The 21,079-nt window shown below is 36.1% G+C and overlaps 4 protein-coding genes across 15 annotated transcripts in view; 1 reads left to right on the top strand and 3 right to left on the bottom strand.

Annotated features, from left to right (window-relative positions):
• Positions 1-1,073: 1,073 nt before the first annotated feature.
• On the bottom strand, positions 1,074-2,317 carry LOC134798166 (uncharacterized). The gene has a single exon (XM_063770513.1). The coding sequence runs from the start codon at positions 2,235-2,237 to the stop codon at positions 1,074-1,076; it is 1,164 nt and encodes a 387-aa protein (XP_063626583.1). The 5' UTR covers positions 2,238-2,317.
• Positions 2,318-4,164: 1,847 nt separating this feature from the next.
• LOC134791467 (uncharacterized) lies at positions 4,165-7,279 on the bottom strand. Its single transcript, XM_063762502.1, has one exon. The coding sequence runs from the start codon at positions 7,232-7,234 to the stop codon at positions 6,083-6,085; it is 1,152 nt and encodes a 383-aa protein (XP_063618572.1). The 5' UTR covers positions 7,235-7,279; the 3' UTR covers positions 4,165-6,082.
• Positions 7,280-8,031: 752 nt separating this feature from the next.
• On the top strand, positions 8,032-13,672 carry LOC134791813 (endoplasmic reticulum lectin 1). 2 transcript variants are annotated; one of them, XM_063762953.1, is made up of 8 exons: positions 8,035-8,305; positions 8,447-8,678; positions 9,152-9,316; positions 10,211-10,500; positions 10,941-10,994; positions 12,099-12,263; positions 12,816-12,978; positions 13,339-13,672. In XM_063762953.1, exons 1-8 carry the CDS (start codon positions 8,147-8,149, stop codon positions 13,659-13,661), a joined length of 1,551 nt encoding a protein of 516 aa, XP_063619023.1. In that variant the 5' UTR covers positions 8,035-8,146; the 3' UTR covers positions 13,662-13,672. The 2 variants fall into 2 exon arrangements, with proteins under 2 accessions (XP_063619030.1, XP_063619023.1); XM_063762960.1 differs by lacking the exon at positions 10,941-10,994 and having other exon boundaries at positions 8,032-8,305.
• A 2,777-nt stretch (positions 13,673-16,449) lies between these two features.
• LOC134791730 (CUGBP Elav-like family member 1-A) overlaps positions 16,450-21,079 on the bottom strand; it is a 386,209-nt gene continuing 381,579 nt past the window's right edge. For all 11 annotated transcript variants that reach the window (XM_063762886.1, XM_063762926.1, XM_063762859.1 and 8 more), the window contains one exon: positions 16,450-20,709. In XM_063762886.1, the coding sequence (XP_063618956.1) occupies positions 20,438-20,709 (272 nt within the window). In that variant the 3' untranslated portion in view covers positions 16,450-20,437. The remainder of the gene's footprint in view (positions 20,710-21,079) is intronic.

A 21,079-nucleotide genomic window follows, 5' to 3' on the forward strand; every position in this document is an offset into this window, starting at 1 on the left:
GCTACTCAAAGGGCTGAACAAATAAATAAAAGTCCAGTTGAGGTGTGTGTGCTAAGAGCTGACAGTTTATCTACGACATCTGCGTGATGTTTTCCTTCAGTAACTGTTATTCACTTTGAGAGGTGACAGTTTATTACAAGATGTTTGCTTTAAGAGCTGACAGTTGTCTACAATGAAGACTCTACATGATGTTTGCTTTAAGAGCTAATATGTGTCTACATGATGTTTTCCTTTAGAAGTCTATATTTGATTCAAGAGCTGGCAGTTGCCTACAAGATGATTGCTTTATGAGCTGACAGTTGTCTACAAGATGGTTGCCTTAAGAATTTATATTTAGCTACATGATGCTTTCGTTCAGGAATTGATACTTGCTTAGAGAGCTGAGTATTGAGTACATCATGTTTCATTTAAGAACTGATATGTGAATGTGTATGTCATAGATGAGAATTGCTTTAAAGGTCACTATTGACTACATGATAATTCTTTAATTCTCCTAAAATAAAATAAAAAGAGGTAGTACACGGTTAGATATAATATAAGCCGACGACTGCTCATTGTTTGAGAGTTGATTATCGAATTTACAATACCGTGATAACTTCATAAAAACTACAATACTTACTACAGTGCTTAAAGAGCCTTACTTTAAGAAATAGGAAACTTTGATGTGACCTAAAGGGGTCTCAACATCAGAATATGGCTTGGCACTGTAACAGATGCAAATTGGCTTGTGTTTTGTTTGATATGTGTAGCACAGTCATCGCGGTCAACGGAGTCGCTGAGTACCAGTAGGCTACGTCACGATTCCCTTTAACCGACTTCGGAGGTGCGCGAAGACGGAAGTGCTGTGGTGCTACATGCTGACCTTCGTGGGCGAAGGTTTTTTCATCAGGAGGCCGAACTGATAACCGATTATGTGGTTTGCTCGAACGCAGCCCTACGGCAGGTGTCAATGGTGACACCACGACTGGCGCGACGCGGACTGTCAGACGAGGATCGCTCGCCATTACTGCGTCGGAGGGTGATTTACTTGAAGCTACGCCTGTTTTCCGTGTTTTATGTATTAAATCCTTTATTTAATGATGTATGGTGTTTTCTCTCTTAATAGTACACATGGCAACAAACAGTAGCCTTTGTAAATTAAATGCAGGACAATGGAAAAAAATATGATCAAGATCACATACATTAAAATTACAATGTGCACAAACAGCAGAATCACTTAGCTCTAATCTAAAGAGATGTGCAGGAAAACGAGCATGACCAATACGCAATCTACACATAGTTGTAATAAATGCCCTTTCTACATATTTTCTTTGGTATTCAAACCACGACTTGGTGCTAGGTGCTGGGACTATTTCAGCTAGCCATTTCCCTTTTACTTCTTTGGATTTAGACCACGAGTTGTTCCACCGTCTAATCATAAGTTCTTTTACAAAAGGCACTAAATCGGACTGAGGTACTTTTAAATCACAAACTTGGATATTTTCTGTGGATTTGGCAAGCTTATCTACAAGTTCGTTACCAAAAATTCCTGAATGTCCCGGAACCCAGCAAAATTCAACAGTAATATTTCTATATAATAAAGAACTTAAACAACTTCTTAACTTATAAATTAAGTAATTTACAGATGCACTTATACATTTATTTTTAAGTGCTTGTAAAGCGCTCATGGAATCAGATAGAATTAAAAACTTATTCTCAGTTATATAATTATCATGAATATGTTCTAAAGCGTAAATTATGCCTAATACTTCAGCCGAAAATATTGAAAAATAACTACTACATTCGAAAACTTTTCCTATGTTCAAAAAGGAGTCAAAAAATGCAAAACTGGTCCTATCTTTAGTTTTAGAGCCGTCAGTATATAATTTAACAAAATCAGTCTTATCTTCAAGAAACTCCAAAAAGTCATATTTCGATTCAAATTTGACCAGTTCAACAACCACGTCTCGCATAATACCATTGTATTCATGTTCAAAACAGGGAAGCAAATTAGACCAATATACTATATCTTGAAATTCAAAGTTTAAATAAGTTATAACATCACTTATAGAAGAAGAATTAGGAAACGGTATTAAATTATAATTTGGAATATTGACATTATTTAAGTATCTATAAGTAACATCGTTATCACGACTAACCAACTTAAGACCATACTTGTCAGTGATATAACATCTGCGTACAAATAAAGGAACAATGCCAGCCTCTATTTCCAAAGAATTAATTGGAGATGACATCATAGCTCCAGTAATAAGTCGTAGCGCCCTATTTTGGATAATATCTAATTTCCTTAAAAGATGGATACTCGCATCAGCAAAAAACATACAACCATAGTCGAAATGACTTCTAATTGTCGCGATATACAGGGTGGAAAGGCACGACGATCCTTTCCGGAAATGGGAGATAGTTTAGCCTAAGCTCTATATTTTCTCCATAGAAACTATGTTAATATGGGCAACCGTTTCTAAATTATGACCTTTTAAACATCCACGCAAAAAACTACTTTGTTCTAACCCTAACAGGTGACAGGGTCAATGAACTTACTTGTAAACAATCAGTATTCGACAGGAAATTATGCTAATTTGTTGCCATCTAACCATTTTTAGGTCTGCTTACAGCACGGTAAGAATCATTGCAGGATTTTCGCTTTCTTAGTGGTTCCACTTGTTCAATTGTTGAATGAAATAGTTATGTTATTCCTTAATATTAATAATACTAACCACAACATTGTTTACAACGACAGTTCAAATGGTGACATTGACAACCACTCAAAAGTACGCAATCGTCTTATAAATATCTCTGGTTTCCTTGACTGATAAAAAGGTTTTAGTTTCTTAACACGTTTCACAAAATTATTTTCGAATAATTGGAAACTATTTAAAATAATAAAAAATTACATGTAGGTTGTGTTAGTTGCACCAAATGAACTTGCAAAAATGAAATACTAAGAATAAATCAAGAATAAATACTTCTTCAATACCAAACTAACAAACCTTCTTGCGTGGTAGGAAATAGACAAGACGTCTGATGTTTGAAATTAAATTTTCATTGAACTATACTTATTGAATGTCATATTCTTCAAATAAAAATGTTAGATGCTCGTGGCTATTTAAATTTGTGGGGCTGTGTAAAAGATATGGTGTACCAAACCAAACGGAATGTGAAACTGCGGACGAAATGAGACAAAGGCTAATTGGTGCTTTCTGCGGAGGATAAATGACGAAGAGCATACACTATATCGCATGTGCATCGACATACTCGGGTACGGGCTGCGGCGGCGTTGTAATACACGGAGGTACATTTGAACACCGTATGTGAAAAGAAGATAGTATTAAATATTGGAAAAAAGTAATTATCTAAGAAAGTAATAAAATTGTTTGTAATATTTTTGCATGCATTTGATTTATTTGACATTTATGCGTCATTCATACATCATTGCGATACTGTCAACGATCGGAAAAAAGTGTAAAGTCCCGAGCTTTCCCGACGGAGATCCTTAATCTAGCCGTCATGTGCACATGCTATAGGGTTATCACCACAGTTAAAAAGTAGTATTTTTGCAATTTTTATTTTTTACTCAATTAACGATTCTTACCATTACCAATAGTCTCTGTATCACTTAAACGACCTAATACTTCCGGGAAGGATCGTCGTGCCTTTCCACCCTGTATATCGTTTTAAGGACCTTTGGGTCTGCTCCCCATTTTACTCCAGTTAACGACTTCAATATGTTTAAACCCAATTCGGCTCTTTTAGAAATTGTATCAATATGAGTTTTCCAAGAAAGATCATAATCAAGAAATAGGCCAACGTATTTGACAAAAGACTGAGCAGGAATAACGTTAGAATTGTATAAAATTTGAGGATAATGTAAGCCATTTTGAGAAAAGAGAATTACAGAAGATTTGGAAACATTAACCTCAAGTTTTAGTGAATTTGTTAATATGTTATGAATATTACGCAGACAACTGTTCATAATAGATTCACCAATTTTTATGTCTTTACAATTTACATATAACACCAAATCATCAGCGTAAAATAAGTGCTTAACAGAAGCCGGAATTTGTTTCATGAAACAAACCAAACTTAGAATGAATATAAGAGGAGATAATACAGAACCTTGAGGAGTACCCTTTGTAGAAACTTTAGAACCTATTAACGAAGATCTAACTTTTAGAGTTAGAGATCGATTATTAAGAAAATTGAATAACCAACGTAAAATATGACCAGGAAACCCTAATAAAGACAAACTTTTAATAAGGTATGAGTGATCTATGTTATCAAACGCCCCTTTAATGTCTAAAAAAACCGCCAAAGTATATTGATTAGAACGAAAATTGTTCTTAATATCCCCAATTAAACAACTTAAATTATCTATTGTGCTTTTACCTTTTCGAAAACCATATTGAGTACTTGGAATGACTTTGCTCTTTTCAGTAAACCACTCTAGTCTATTTTTTAACATGGTTTCAAAAACTTTCGCAAAGCAAGATGTTAAGGAAATAGGCCTATATGACTCAACACAATTAGAATCCTTATAGGGTTTTAATATCGGAACGACATGTTGCGTTTTCCACGTTGGGGGAATACAATTACTTTGCCACAAATCATTAAATATTTTACACAGTATTTCCTTGGCATGAAGAGGTAAGTTTTTAATTACTTTGTAAGAAATTAAATCAGGACCAGGCGAAGTTTCTTTTTTATTTTCTAATGCAGCTAAAAACTCACTAATAGAAAATGGCTTGACCATCCATTGAGCTTCCGGACAGCCACGACTCTCAAAGTACTCATTAAGGTCACAATTTGATATATGATTATTGTCGGAAGCAATTTTGTCTAAAAACGATGTCGCATTGTCAGGATTTTGAAAAAAATTAGGAGATGAAGAAACAGAATTCAGTTTTGCATGTTTAAATCTACGTATATAATCCCAAATAATTTTACTCGATGTCATGCGATTAAATGAGGAACAAAGATTCAACCAACTCACACGTTTAATTTCAAATAATGTTCTTTTCTTTAAAGCATCTACTTTTTTGTATATAATGTAATTCTCCATAGAAGGATATTGTTTGTAAGATCTTAAGGCAATTTTAGCTTGTAAAACTACACGGTCACATTCATCATTCCACCACGGGGTAGCTTTTAAGCATTTATTTTTATGATGGTAACTTTTTTTTGTAAATGTCATTAAGATGTCATGTAAAATACTCAAATACTTTGTATAGTTTACTAGAGGGTTATCAACAAATTCAAAAACTTCAAATTTATCTTCACATAACTTGTTAAACTTACACCAGTCAATCTTTTTAAAATTTACCTTAGTTAGCGAATTATCATCTTGTTGAGGATTAGATAAGTTATTAGAATAACATGTAGGAGTGGGCGAGTCAAAAACTACATTAATGAGCAAAGGGAAGTGATTACTACTAAGAAGGTCATCAAGCACAGATACCGAACAACTAGAACTAAGAGCTCGAGATGCGAATACCAAATCCAAAACATTACCTTGTTGGCCAAACGGAGCGAAAGTGGTGATAGTGCCATCATTCAAACAAATTAAATCAGAATTCTCCACAAAAGCATGAAGAGCTTTACCCCTTCCATCATTGACTCTTGAACTCCAAGATGAGTGATGTGCGTTGAAGTCACCTATTATCAGACGATTATTACTTACAAATTTTGAACACGAATCTTTCAATGAATCTATAGTAAACTTACCATTCGGAGGTGGAGGAGCATATACACATAACAAATCTAGAGAAAAATTATGAATGTTAATATTGATTAATATATTTTGAAAATGGTACTGTGATAAAGTGTTGACAATACTGAACTTGTATTTGGAACGAATTGCAATTGCAACACCGCCATGCGGATGGTTAGAGTCTCTTCTAATTACAGTAAACCCGGGCAATTTAATAATTTTGCTAGGGGTCAGCCAAGTTTCATTAAATAGTATGATGTCAACACTCTCGTCACAGCCTTGCAAAAAATTTACAAGTTGACCTAGTTTTGGAAATAGACTTCTGGAGTTCCAATGAAGTATTTTTAATTGTTTGATACCCAACCTATCCATAGTTTAAGTAGTAAAACTTGTTACAAGCAGCTCCTTAATCATTTGGGATGATATTGGCATAGGACCAGAGGAAGTATTTTTGACTTCTTTTTTCTTCATTAATTCTAAAATTGTTTTGGTGATTGCATTAAGAACAATATCAGAATTAATAATGTCAGCAATCATAGCACGTCCGTGAGGTGTTTTAGCAGGAGTTTTTGAAATCTTGCTGTTTAGATTATTACTGGTATTAGGTGTTACAGCTACTGCAGCTGCAGTTGCATAAGAGAATTTGCCATTTATTTTGTTCTTAATTTGTGCATTTTTTTCTGCCTTAACTGGACAGGTATAAGAAACTGCCGAATGGGGTCCACTACAGTTTGAGCACTTGAAGTTCGATGGTGTGGTACATTCCTTATAAAAATGTCCCGCCGAACAAATGGAACATACTTGAGTGCTTTTGCAAGCTCCGCTGCCATGTCCAAACTTATAACATCTGAAGCACTGAAGCAGGGGTCTGATGTATTCCTGTACTGGCATCCATATATGATCGTAGATCACATGGTCAGGTCTAGACGAGGCCATAAATGTAACCAGGACGGTTGGGAGTGGTTTGTATTGCCCATTGTCCTGTTTTTTGGTAAAGCGCTTAACACCAAGAATCATACAACTCGCTTTCAAGTCCTCGAGCAATGTCTCTTCACTTAGATCCACAGGAGCACGGATAATTCCTTGGCACTCTATACTGTCATATGGGATTGTTGCCTTCCAAGTATTTGCTTGTAGTAGTGGTTTGTTTAGCAAAAATGCATTTGCATCCTTGGCACATCCGAAATAAACTTTGACAAAAAAGTTACCCGCCGCCTTTACATATTGCACCCCAGTAATCTCTTTTAATATTCCATTCACTTTGAGGATGTCCAAGGGGACTTTATGAGTCAGTTCATTTGAAGCAGATTGTAGTAGTACGGGGTACTCTCTTTTAGTCAAATCTTCATATATGGGGTTGTGGTCTTTGAAGAGACCGCGACGACTTTGTATGTATGTCATTTTTTGCTTACATGATGTGACTTCTGTATCGGAAACATCTTTATTTCTTCTTTTTGTTGTAGTTTTGGCGGTTTCTGTTTCCATGGGGGAGGGGCCGCCGCCCGCACCCCCGCGTCCTGGGCTCATTCACTGAATATAATCACAAATTCAATTAACAGCAATTATTTATAGTTAGTAAGGAAAAAATAACTTGGTTTTGTCAATAAAAAAGGACTTTAAACACTTTAGTTGAAATATTTTCAAAAAATCCGCCTTGTCTTTTCGGTTTCCCGCCCTTTTTCATGTCATTTTGTCATGCGCTATGCCCACAGACAATGCTAGAAAAATAAATATTGCCACAGAATAAATAATAGTACTACCGTACAGAAATGCTAGTGGTAACACATGGGTAACACACTATCGCACCGCACCACGACCTTGATGCGTCGCACCCATAAGTGAGAGCGAGGAGGAGAGGAGGAGATATCTGTTTCTCGCTCTCACTTATTGGTGCGACGCACCAAGGTCGCGGTGCGGTGCGATAGTGTGTTATGGCTAGGGAATGCAAATCGGTTATTTTCGGTTATTTTTTGTATGGAAATTATCGGTTATTAACCGAAACCGCGGTTATTTCCATACAAAAAATAACCGATTTGCATTCCCTAGTTATGGCTTTTAATCTCACCGAAGACGAGGCAGTATGGCCTTTGGTCTTAGCCTGTCCAGCAGGACGAATAAAAAAAAAGTATCATTTTGCTAAAATGCTCAAGCGATAAAATGGTTTAAACCTACATTGATATGGTCGAATTTTCTTAAAACAACATATCTGTCAGTTTCTTATCAGTCGTGGCTGTCTTGCATAGCTCCAGCTCATTGGATTATTATTCGAATAAATTGAATAGTAACCGTGAATCGTAAAACAATATTGCTTTTTGATATTGGCACTGTACTTCTAATTTAGCTACATTACAATACTAAGCTGTTACTTTTCGTGTACATTTTGCTGAAATTATGGATTAATTTTATAGTGAATGATGATTGTGTGATATTATATTGAAAATGAGGAGTCTTGGTTTATTAGTGTTAACTGCTGTTGGATTCGTATTGTCTATCGAACATGATTACAAGGGATTCGATGATAGTATATTGTTTGGTATTAACTGGCCCGGTGCTGATGAAGCATTGGAAAATCTAGTCGATGGGGAAACAAAACCACAGGTGTTTATAAAACTCATAAAAATTCTACTAGTATCGACACTTAGTAAATAACTAATAATAGAACCTAACCTAACAAATATTAGGGTCTTTAACTTCATAATTCATAATAATTAAACTACATTTACACATTTAATGTTACAGAACAAAGAAATCCATTTAGTAACAACGTCAAACAAAGAGAAATATGAGTGTCACTTGCCAGAGCTACGAACCAAAGAGACCGCAAGGATAGAAGAGTATGACGGACCATCTCCAATTGAGTTGCTGAAGCCACTGTTTGCACAGAAGATATGCTCATATCGTCTGGAAAGCTATTGGAGCTATGAGGTTTGCCATGGGCGTTATATAAAGCAGTATCATGAGGAAAGAGAGGGTAAGTCTAAAGAAAAACTAAAAATTAAGTTTTTCCATTGGGCAAATTGACTACAAATTGTATACATAATTACCAGTGATTGGGGATTTGATTGCCACTATCAGTTATAAATAATGTTTTTTATCTTATAAAAGGTTTTTAGTAAAGTGTTATTCTATGGAACTTGTTAACAAAAACAAAACAAAAGTCACTAGTAAATTCATCATTCTTTCACAATTTCAATATGGCGGTTTGTTTACATAGTTAGCAAGTTCCATAGAATTACACTTTAGGTTAGGTAATTGTATTTCAACACTATTTAGATAGCATTTTTGTGAAAAATTCAATCCATATTGCGGGCTTACTTCCATATCCATACAAAAAATTCTACTAGATCACACAGCGTGGCAACCAGATTCCCGATCACTGATAATTACTATAATTTTTACATTGTAATTGTAATAAACACATTCATTCCATTTCCTGGATTCCAGGCAAAGTTGTGAAATCTCAAGAGTACTTTCTGGGCCATTGGAGCATGGACAAACAAACCAAGCTGGAGGAGCAGGCTAAGGCACCACAGGAATCCATGGCATCTCCTCGGACCACTAAGGTTGAAGGCATGGTGCTGCCCTATGTAGAGATGGTTATGGATGATGGTGAGCCAGCAAAATATGTAATAATATGTCATTGGGGTGTCATTCTTATGGCTGAAGATGAATTGGATCCCTTTCTATTCCAATGCTTTTAAGATAATTACAACTACTAGTATCCTAAAAAGCTCTTCCATTGCTGCATATACATATATGCCATAATTCATAAGTTTGCTGCATAAAGTATGCATGAATCCATTTATACAGAAACAATGCTTAAAACGCTGTAGAATTTGAGATGTCTTGCCACATGGAATTTTGTACACATATTTAATTACACAAACGGGTCTACCGCGATATAATTTCATTATTTTTACCTTTAATTCCGATGTTTCAGCTGAGTTGCACCAGCTGTGGTCACGGAAAGACTGACGTCCCAACAAATGTCAACGGAGATATTAATAAAACACCACTAAACTACCCGAAATTAGTTTATAAAAATGTTCGGGGTAGACAAAGAAATTGCAGCTACCCGTTAAAGTTTAATGTTTATTGTCCACGGCACTTAACTTAAAACTAAACGGTAAAACTTTAACGGGTAGCTGCAATTTCTTTGTCTACCCCGAACATTTTTATAAACTAATTTCGGGTAGTTTAGTGGTGTTTTATTAATATCTCCGTTGACATTTGTTGGGACGTCAGTCTTTCCGTGACCACAGCTGGTGCAACTCAGCTGAAACATGGAATTTTAATTGATATAGGTATCTTTCATTTTAAACTGTGCCAGTAGGCCAAGCACATGATTGGCGCGACAGTATCTCAAGGCGAGATAGACTACCTGTCTTATTCTAACTATGTTAACAAAAGAGGGTACGGGAAGTCTATCTCGCCGGCCGCGAGATACTGTCGCGCCAATCATGTGCTAGACCGGCAGATTATAAAGGACTGCTTATGTATCAGGCACGCTCTGCGATCTCAGCAACAAACCGCGCGTGACCCGCGTCCAGTACGTTTGCTACGCGCACGGCAAGCACGAGGTGTACTCCTTCAAGGAGACGTCCACATGCGAGTATGAAATCATCATACTATCGCCTTTGCTCTGCGAACATCCTCAGTTTAAATCCAAGGAAGTTGGCGAGAATATCATTAATTGCATTCCCGTTGGAGACTCGCCAAAGAAACCTAGAAGTTTACTGAAAGCGGAGGTGGATAGTATGAGGTTCCATCATCAGACTATTAGACTGAGCAATGTAAGTATGATATTATTATGTACCTATATGTTAAATATTGTTATTGTTTTTGCTATTGTTTTATTACTTTTGCTAATATTGTTTTTCTGTACTTTCTGTAGATTATTGTTATTATTGAGTGAAGGTTTGAACTATTTCCGTTTGTTAGTATTTTTAGTAGACTTTGAAATAACGGATAGTTTATTAATTAAAATTATTGAATTAGTTAAATGCAAGTGAAAGAGTGATAACTGATAACCAACTTTAAGTAGGCACCTAGTTGTTTTGAAGTCTTTTATTAATTCTGTATTCCCTTGTAGATTGCTTTAATATTAAAACCTTTCCTGTATTGTTTTTTTTCATTGCCACTTTTGAAGGAGACTTGTTAATGTTTTATTTAGTAGGTAGTGTTGTTATTTAGTTATAGATGCTTGTATGTAACTTTTTGTTGGCATGTTAAGGACGGTGACGCTAAGGACATACTAGCGGTGTTGAAAGTTGAGAAAATTGAAAAGGTAATTCGTTTTTTTATTCATACTGAAGCACCACATATTATTATTGATTAAGGTATATCTAAAAAATATATGAAAATTTTACATACTTTTCCATTCCACAACCATATTCTACACCTAGGGGCTGTCCATAAATTACGTCATCGATTTTTGACGATTTTTGACCCCCCCCCCCTATAATCATCCAAAAATCATGCTTCAAATGACCCCATTTCCTCCTACTTCATGCTACCGTCATCCGATGTCCAGACCCCCCCCCCCCCCTAATTTGAAATGACGTAATTTATGAATAGCCCCCTATTCCGAAGAGTTGAATGTATAGATAAATGTATAGATGAATGTAGAGTAAAAAAAGGCGCGAAATTCAAATTTTCTATGAGACGATATCCCTTCGCGCCTACATTTTTCAAATTTGCCACCTTTTTCTACTGACAAGATCTGCTTGACCCAGTATAAAAGAGATATCAAGAGTAAGAAAATATCGTTGCCTTAGTTCGACAACAGAACTAGGTGGCGCTGTATCGTCATTCAGCCTATATACGTCCCACTGCTGGGCATAGGCCTCCTCTCACTCGCAAGAGGGCTTGGGCTATAGTCCCCACGCTGGCCCAATGCGAATTGGGGACTTAGGTAGCGCTGTATGGCACCATATTTATGTTTTGTGGTACCAAAGAGAATTTAGACTAGAGGAATATTGTCAAAGTAAATTATGTAGTCAGTACATTTACTGCCATCTTTCGACACACATGATTAACACTTTTAGAACGCCATTTGACTTTGATCCTTATTTTTTCACTGATATGTGTTAAATTTGTTACATGTCAAAAAGTATCGCCATCTACTCGAGAGTAGGCCAAAGGTATGGGCGCTATCGCTCGAAAAGAGGGCACCATACCTTTGGCCTATCGTCTTTGGCGTATCAGATCAGCTCGACGACGGTACCGTAATATTGCATAGTCACCCAACTTACGCAAACGTGTCTGAAGTTTCAGCTCTATCGAATAATTTGAAGTGGGTGTAATCTAGTGCAAGATTTGACTCGAACAAACATAATTGCAAACATTGCCAGTTAAATAAAAGCTTGGAAAAATGTTTTTTGTTTATCAGGACGGTGAAACGCACTTGAAGTTCGAATTGCACCCACTGGGCGAGGGCGATGACCTCGCGCAGGAGAGCGCCAAGGCCACGCAGGTCGCCGAGAAACCCCTGCCCATGATATCCGACGACTCACCCGTCAGAGCCTTCCTCAACGGAGAGAACTGTCTTAATGGGGTAATCTTACAAAATATCTTATAAAAACACAAAGCGCGATGAGTGAAGCGTCAGCCTTTAATGTACTTCAACATTACACAGCAACTTATGTCAAAAATCCATAGTTATTTAAGAACACCGTAAGAACTGAAAAAATACGAAATTTTTGCAGTTCAGATAACATGCCAAACAACTTTACATCGCGCTTTGCGTTTGTATTGTAAAAAAAAATTGACTGCTCCATACTTAAGTCATAAAAATATATTTTAGAAGTGGACTCTTGTCGGTGGAGCAGTTTCCATGTATGTCTGACTACATACATTCCTTCCTTGACAGCGTGATACGACACAACGTTGATTTTTTCCTTTACTTGATCCATGTACCTACGCTCTTCTTGATATCCCTTAAAAAATCCTGTTCGCTTCAATCTTCCCTTCTATTATGCTTTTAAAGTTTTAATTTTTCAACCTTACGTTTGTTCAGTATCATCCTAATATCAGAAGTGTGATACTCCATACTGTTCTGGGTTCTGGGCCCTCCACGGGTTAAAAATTGTATGAACAAATCCTGCAGGGCACCGGATGGTGGAAGTACGAGTTCTGCTACGGGCGGCACGTGGTGCAGTACCACGTGAACCGCAACGGCGAGAAGACCACGCTGATGCTGGGCCGGTTCGATGAGCAGGCGCATCTCGAGTGGATCAAGGAGAACAAGGCCAAGGCGCCCAAGCCTATAGGTAGGTTTAGTGCGGGTTGCACAACGCCCAGCTAACTAACGTATCTTCGCACTCTTCGAAGTAAAAAGATACCGCTTAACGAAATACAAGTAATTAAATATACAGGCAGACAACAGGTGGGCTTATCGCTAAAGAGCGATCTCTTCCAGACAACTTTTAGGTAGCGGAAACAAAGCATATTAATCAAATAGTACTTAGGTGTTGACTTGTAGGTAATGAGTTCTTCTAGCCTTTTGGCGTCAATGCTTGTAATGAATGTAATGATTTTGTTGTTGGAAAATATTGACCATGATCCAACAAGGAACATTTTGTATGCAAAGTTAACCGTAAAATTAGGTTAAGTATCTACTTTAATTACAGGTCAGCGCACTTCTATAACCCACTTCTACTCCGGCGGGGACATCTGCGATAAAACCGGAAAGCCTCGGCAGACCGAAGTAAAGCTAAAGTGCCTAGAAAACTCCTCGAGCTCTGCTCAAGTCTCCTTATATCTCCTAGAACCAAGAACCTGCCACTACATTCTCGGAGTGGAGTCCTCACTTATATGTGACATATTGCCGTATGCCGACGACAACGGAGTGATCAAGTCCAACCCGTTGTCAGTGAAGAGAGATGAAGTAACTGAACCAAAGGAAGAAGGAGAAATAACACCGGAGGAGATGCCTAAACTAGGAAATGATTAGAATAAAATATACTTAGGACTAATTTGAAGATTTTTATTGAAGTTCACTTTACATGCCAGTAAGTGTTTACGTTTTATCCTAGTTTAGCTGGTTAGTGCACACCGTTGTATGGGGACCTTGCACTTTGAGACTATGCGCTGAAACTTGCCACAGTTGGTTCTTAGCTGGTCTTGAGCAGGTACAGACCGGGAGACATCGAGAGCCACCTCTCATTTAGTGGGGGGAGGGGGGGAGTTCGACGCTGCCGCGCTTCACTTGGAGCAACATTTCTCTAAAACTATACCTATTAGGGCATGTGATATATCATTTTCGGATAAATTAAGGATGAGGAATCTATTTTTAGAACAAAAACAATGCACTTTCTAACAAAAAAAAAAACATAAAGTAGAAAAGACTAAAAAACGTATTTTAGATTTTTTATAGTTACCATTTTTTTTAAAAAAGCGTTGCAGTAATCTGAAATTAATAAATATAGTCGTAAAGCTACACTTATTACGTTTAAAAAGATATATGGTTTATTATACAAATCTGTTGATAAATGGGAGATAAAAAATAATATTAAGCGTGGGTCAGAGTGATCTCATATGAAGGTGGGAAGGTTACTTATAATTTGTTCTACAATCGTTTATTTTTTTTAGTTTTTCGTAAATAACTCGTAAACGGTAGCCCACAGCAAAAAATATCTTTTACGTAAATAATCTGTTTCAGATTTATTATAATGTAAGTGCTACTTTGTTTCGCTAGGATCAATATTAAAAAAAATATTGAAGGGAGAAAATAAATTCAAAGGTCCCCTTTTTTAGTCATTCGTAAATAACTCGTAAACGATGGCCAATAGCAAAAAATGTTTTATTACATGAATAATTTACATAAAATTTCCTACAAAAAAGGTCATTCAAACTTTTTCGCTAGGATCAATATTAAAAACGATATTAACGAGAGAAAATAAATTCTAAGGTCAGGGGTTTAAAATATTGATCCAAGCAAAAAAGTTTGAATAACCTTTTTTGTAGGAAATTTTATGCTAATTATTCATGTGTAAAAATATTTTTTGCTATTGGCCATCCTTTACGAGTTATTTACGAATGACTAAAAAAGGGGACCTTACTATTTATTTTCTTCCTTTAATATCTTTTTTTTATATTGATCCTAGCGAAAAAAAGTAGCACTTATTTTATGACAAATCTGAAATAGATTATTTACGTAAAAGATATTTTTTTGCTATGGGCTACCGTTTACGAGTTATTTACGAAAAACTAAAAAAAATAAACGATTGTAGAACAAATTATAAGTAACCTTCCCACCTTCATATGAGATCACTCTTACCCACGCTAAATATTATTTTTTTATCTCCCATTTATCAACAGATTTTTATAATAAACTATATATTTTTTTTTAACGTAATAAGTGTAGCTTTACGACTATATTTTTTGTTTTCAGATTTCTGCAACACTTTAAAAAAAAATTGGTAATTATAAAAAAATCTAAAATACGTTTTTTAGTCTTTTCTACTTTATTCTTCTTTTTTTGTCAGAAAGTGCATTGTTTTTGTTCTAAAAACAGATTTCTCATCCTTAATTTATCGGAAAATGATTTATCACATGCCCTAATAGGTATAGTTTTAGAGAAATGTTGCTCCAAGTGAAGCGCGGCAGCATCGAACTTCCCCCCTCCCCCCCACTAAATGAGAGGTGGCTCTCGACGGCTCCCGGTCTGTATCTGCTCAAGACCAGCTAAGAATCAACTGTGCCAAGTTTCGGCGCATAGTCTCAAAATGCAAGGTATCGTGCACTAACAAACCAGCTAGTTAACCCTTTGAACGCTTTACGTTATAAACAAAAACGTCACTGACACGTTAAGAAAAGATCCCGGGCGCAAGCGAGCTAATGTGTGTGTGTGTAAACCTTACTTGAAAGTGTGAAGGTTACTTTGACGGGCTGACTGCGTACGTCATATCATAACATCTATAGTTGTCTCTGACGCGGTGGGCACGACAAGTAGCGACGACTTTAGGTGTACTTGGCGTTCAAAAGGTTAAGACGTATTATAGTCGAGATCGAGAAGATAACATCTATCTTTTGCTAAAGAAAGAACGCTAAGCACGAAAATGTACATTGACCCGCCTGTTCCTATCTGTATCGCAATTATATTACTGTGGCACAGTGGCATTGAGAAATTAAAAATTGGGGAGTGGCGTCGGCATCATGGGCGGAACAACAATATAATTACGCGCGTGCCAAAAGAGATAGGAACAGGTTGGTCAATGTACGAAATTCTTCCTGCTTAGTGTCCTTACTTTATCTAGCGGTGTCGGAATATATGTAGTAGATATGAGTCCTATATCTTGATCCTACTCATCTGAGCGCTTTCACGGTTGCGCTCTAAATTAGATCACGCTGTATTTGACAATGTTTATGGTCACAATCTTTAAAAAAAAGGAAAAGTTACTTCCTCAAGCGAGACTCCGTGATAGGGAAAAGATCCTGCTGCTGTAATTCAGCTGGCGTATGATTCATTCATTATAACGCAGTTGTAACGTCGTCAGGTTGTTCGTTGACCATCATACATTCTTTCTACCACTGTTGGTAGGTTTGGTGGGTAGGTGGGTGGTTCAATCGTGGAGAGGTCACACAACTGTCGCGGCAGGCAACATGGGCCTGTCAGCGTCATTTTAAATAGTTTTTTTCTCTCCAGACTCTGCCTGAGTCTGTGCATTCGTGTTTGCGAGAGCGAGATTCTGTTCATTCATCGCATTAAAAAACATAAGGACAAGATCAGTAACAAAACATTTTGTTTTTTAAACTTGACATTTATTTACATTCATATCAACAAAACAGGTGTTGTATAAAACAGTTCTTTTATATTAATTTTTTACCATTGTATACTAAATAAGGTGCCTCGAAATTGTGTAAAAATAAATTTACGTCCGTATTTTAGGATATGCTGACATGGTACAATATGGACTTAATTATTCTGTCCTATTTATGGGTCAATTTAGAAATGTTCTTTCTTACACTCGTTACAAAGATTAACTAAATTGAATGGGTACTTAATAAATGGCGGTATACAATAAAGCTGACAAGTAACAAAATACCTGAAGTTAGCAGTTACTTTGTTTAGTAGTCGTTCTGGATTTGGCCAGTTCTTATAATTAATGAGCTATATCAATAATCCAGGATAAGGAAAATAAAATTTAACTCCCAGCATCGGCAGGTTGAGCTAGGTACCTGTGTGGTTGGCAACTACTTACACTTCATCAGTTTTGCATAACGTAAAATTAGTAACATAGAACTATAAGACTAATTTTTAAACTGACAATAGTAAACCTCTTGTCTCTGTAATAAGGTTTCTGAATTGTTAGTTATCAGTGTGGACGACGGGGTGACATGTTAATAAATCTCACTAAAATCATCTCATTCTTGGAGTGCTTGTAAAATGAAATTCTAAACAAATAATAGAGGGGCATTTCTATTTAAAGTGGTACCAAATTTTTTTGTGTTAGAATTTGGAATTTTTATATTATTTCTACCCAGAATCACGAGCGTTTTCCATTTTTACTGAGAAAAAACGTGTCCCCCAAATTTTTGGTCCGTTTGGTTACGGTTTTAATACAACCTTCTATGACCGTAACAAAACGGACAACAAAAATTTGTATGAAATTTTGGGGACACTTTTTTTCTTGTATTTGGATCGAAAGGGCTCGTGATTCGTGGAAATAATTTAAAAATTCCAAAATCTAAAATGCAAGTTGGGGGTACAACTTTAAATAGAAATGCCCAGAGACTTGTTGGCTGCTGAGGGAGTCCGCTGCAAAGTAACCCGGCAAACTTGCAAAGTAACCCGGCATCAGATATTGTCTCGTTCTGTTGCTTTGATATTTCATGCATAATGAACATGTTTATACGACAACGGTTTCACTCACTTGAATTCAAAAAAAAATTCTCAATCAATTCAATTGTGAAATTTTTGAAAATTCAAGTGAGTGAAACCGTTGTCGTATAAACATTTTAAAATATGTCTCACGAAAGTTTAATATAGATCATATGGAACATATTTGGCCATTTCCTCATTTCTTTAGCATGTTCCTTAATCGAGGAAGCGAAATATAATTTGTCACGGCAACACATACAAAATGCTATCTTGTCCCTTTTTTAAATATATTATCATTTATCAACGCAATTTCCATACGTCTAAATAAAAAAGTAGTCGCCATGGCTGATCTTTTTATATAATACGAATTTTATATAAAACGAAGAACAAAATGTTATCTTGGATGGAAATTGTAATGACGTCTATTATTTCGCTTCGTGCAGCTACCTCTCTCAAATTTTCCCACATGCCTTGGTAAACTTCAATGTCGGACGAACACAATAATTTATTAAATGTCAAATACGGATTTGTACAACTTTATAATGACTACAAATTTTGGCTGTCAGTGTTTTGGCAGGAAACTCAGATGTAACAGCATTAATCTACGAGAACTGAAATCTTTATTTCACATGCAAAGTCCAAAAGGCATTTTTTTATGCACAACAACAATGAGGTCTCCCTTATACATACCTAAGAAATATTAAGTAGGTAAAAAACCCTCCACACTAGCATTTTTGACAAGTATTTTTAAAATCATACCTATAAGTTAACAGACTGATCTCGTGGTCGTGTCCCATGTTTTAATTAACCTACAAAAACGTTAAAATAAAATTTAAAGAAATACATTCCCCTTCTAATAATAATTTATCTCACAACAAGAAAAAAGAACGACAAAAAGCTATAATCATGTAGGTTCTACGGAACCCTAAAGGAATCACTAGACAATGACTGAATCACTAACTGTAACACCTACAACGGAACTTATTCAGTCTAAATATTGTCTTTTTTTCAGACATCAAAACATGACTAAATTAGAGTTAATAACTTATAAACCATCATATAATCCTCTCTTTAATATATAATACTCAACTAAATTTAATTAAGCTATTTCAATGATGATCTACATCAGTTCTTTAAACGACAAAAGTAAACACGTAGAATATTAACTATAAGTCTATTACATAAAGTGACAGGTTAGGTACTTTACATTTTTAAATTGGTCGTTCGTGTCTAGTTGGAACATAACGCGCCGGCACAACTCGAATTAGTAAAACATCATTTACACAAGTAAATAAAATACGATCGATAGGTACCTCTAGGTCTAGTCAACGCCTGATGATTCTGACAAGTTTAAATTAAACACTCATGAGTTACTTCCTCTTATGAGTTACTTACATCTTCGAGTTATTATAATTAAAGGAAAAGCATCTAAAATTACAAAAAGTGTAAGAAGTAAAGTTTAATTATATTATTATAATAACGTACAATATAAAGAGCAAACTGTGCCAGTGATATAAGAAGTGAAATGTATTGGCAAACAGTTTTAAGTACCTGAACCCATGTTATGAGCAATTAACATAATAATGTCGCCGAGCTATATTCTTCAGAATGTTTTGGTGCTCATAATGGGCGATGTTCGAATACCAAACTTACGTACGAAAATATTCTAAATATTAAATACTTAAACCTAATAAAATTTTGACTAAAGGTCCAGTGTTCGATGTGTTAAATAAAAGACTCATGGGATTATGGTAAAACGAATCCCCGTAATGGGTTGTCAGTAGTACGCCGAATATAGCCTAGGCCTAGACGGTCGACCAGTAAACGGTTCAATTGAATATCTACTTTACAGATATATAATATATATATGTTACACACAAACAAGTACGACAAGAAGGAAATATTTACGATTTGCACCTAGGTACTAGATATCTCAAATATCCACACGGTATATTTTCACGTGAAATCAACCTTTTTCCTTGTGAGAGCCATTTCACTTGTGTGACTTGTGGTCTAAAGTCAGTATTATAATTTGTGTTTAGACGAATTAAGAATATCTGGAGAAAAATACAATGTATATACATACATATCGTGATTTGAATAAAACATTTGAGATATCTACTACGTAATATGAATAATTCACATATTTCGGGTCAATAGAGCGATAGAAACGTTCACGGTAGGCAGTCTTACAAACATAATTACAAGTTTAAGTACACTATTGACAACAAGTCAGGTAAAATAAATACACTGATCACTTTGAGATCGATTCGTTACTCTAATATTATTTGAACAAAAACTGCAATGGCCACGTGGATTACTTTAACACAACAAATTATATCGGTAACACAGAAAATTAATATAACGAAGAAATATCTACTTAAGTATCTAAATATAAAGTTGTTCTATAATATGACGAACAAAACAATGAAAATAGGTAGCAATACTCATTTGGTAGTTCCGGCGTTTGTTCACCGGTAATAAGCTTTGGATGGCAAAATATATAGGTATTTTTAACACGTACGTAATTTGAGTTATTCCATGAGCGTATGAATCGACACTGTTAGCTCGGTAGGTACCATTTCTTTGGTGCATAAAGTATCGCTTGCAAAACGCGTTGAACTTACGCTTAAAGTGACTAAAACTTATAAGTTAAAAAATATGAATAAGTAATAAACAATTTGGGGAATACTTTGGAAACGATAAATCCTTTGACACAAACCTTAACCTTATACTTATTAGTTAACAACTGTGCACATGGACTCGCGTTTTCGTACGAACCTTATCTATCTGTCAGTTCAAAGTGCACCGGTTTACATCACAACAAACGTTCAAATACTTACAACCTTTGCATAGTTTCTAGTTTTTTTTTGAAAAATCAATCACTAGGAACAAGTTGTCTATGTCTAGTACGGTCTCGAGAGTTCCTTGGAACGTTTCAATTGAACTTTGAGTCTTTTTGTACCTATTTGGAAGCCATTCATGGCTTGTATCGCGGCCTGTGCGGAGGCGGCGTTGTCATAGGACACGAAGCCGAAGCACTTGGAGAGGTTGGTCTGTTTGTCTATGAACACTTTGGCCGAAATCACGTGCCCGAAGGGTAAAAAGGTCGATGCGAGATCCGTATCGGTGAACTCCTGCGGCAGGTGGTATATGAACAGGTTACCGCCTTCTGGACCTGCAAAAAAAAAGCAATACTAATTATTGATACATTCTGCTCTGACCCTAAGGGGCTATTCATAAATTACGTCATTTCAAATTAGGGGGGGGGGGGTCTGGACATCGGATGACGGTAGCATGAAGTAGGAGGAAAAGGGGTCATTTGAAGCATGATTTTTGGATGATTATAGGGGGGGGGGGTCAAAAATCGTCAAAAATCGATGACGTAATTTATGGACAGCCCCTAATCATAGAGGTAAAATTAAGCGTAGGTACCTATATTTTAATATTTTACTAGCTACCCGCCCCGGCTTCGCACGGGTTACACAAAACCTTAATAAATTATACACCGAAACCTTCCTCAAGAATCACTCTATTGATATGTAGAA

This window comes from Cydia splendana, chromosome 1, assembly GCF_910591565.1.
Source record: "Cydia splendana chromosome 1, ilCydSple1.2, whole genome shotgun sequence".
Classification (NCBI taxonomy): domain Eukaryota; kingdom Metazoa; phylum Arthropoda; class Insecta; order Lepidoptera; family Tortricidae; genus Cydia; species Cydia splendana.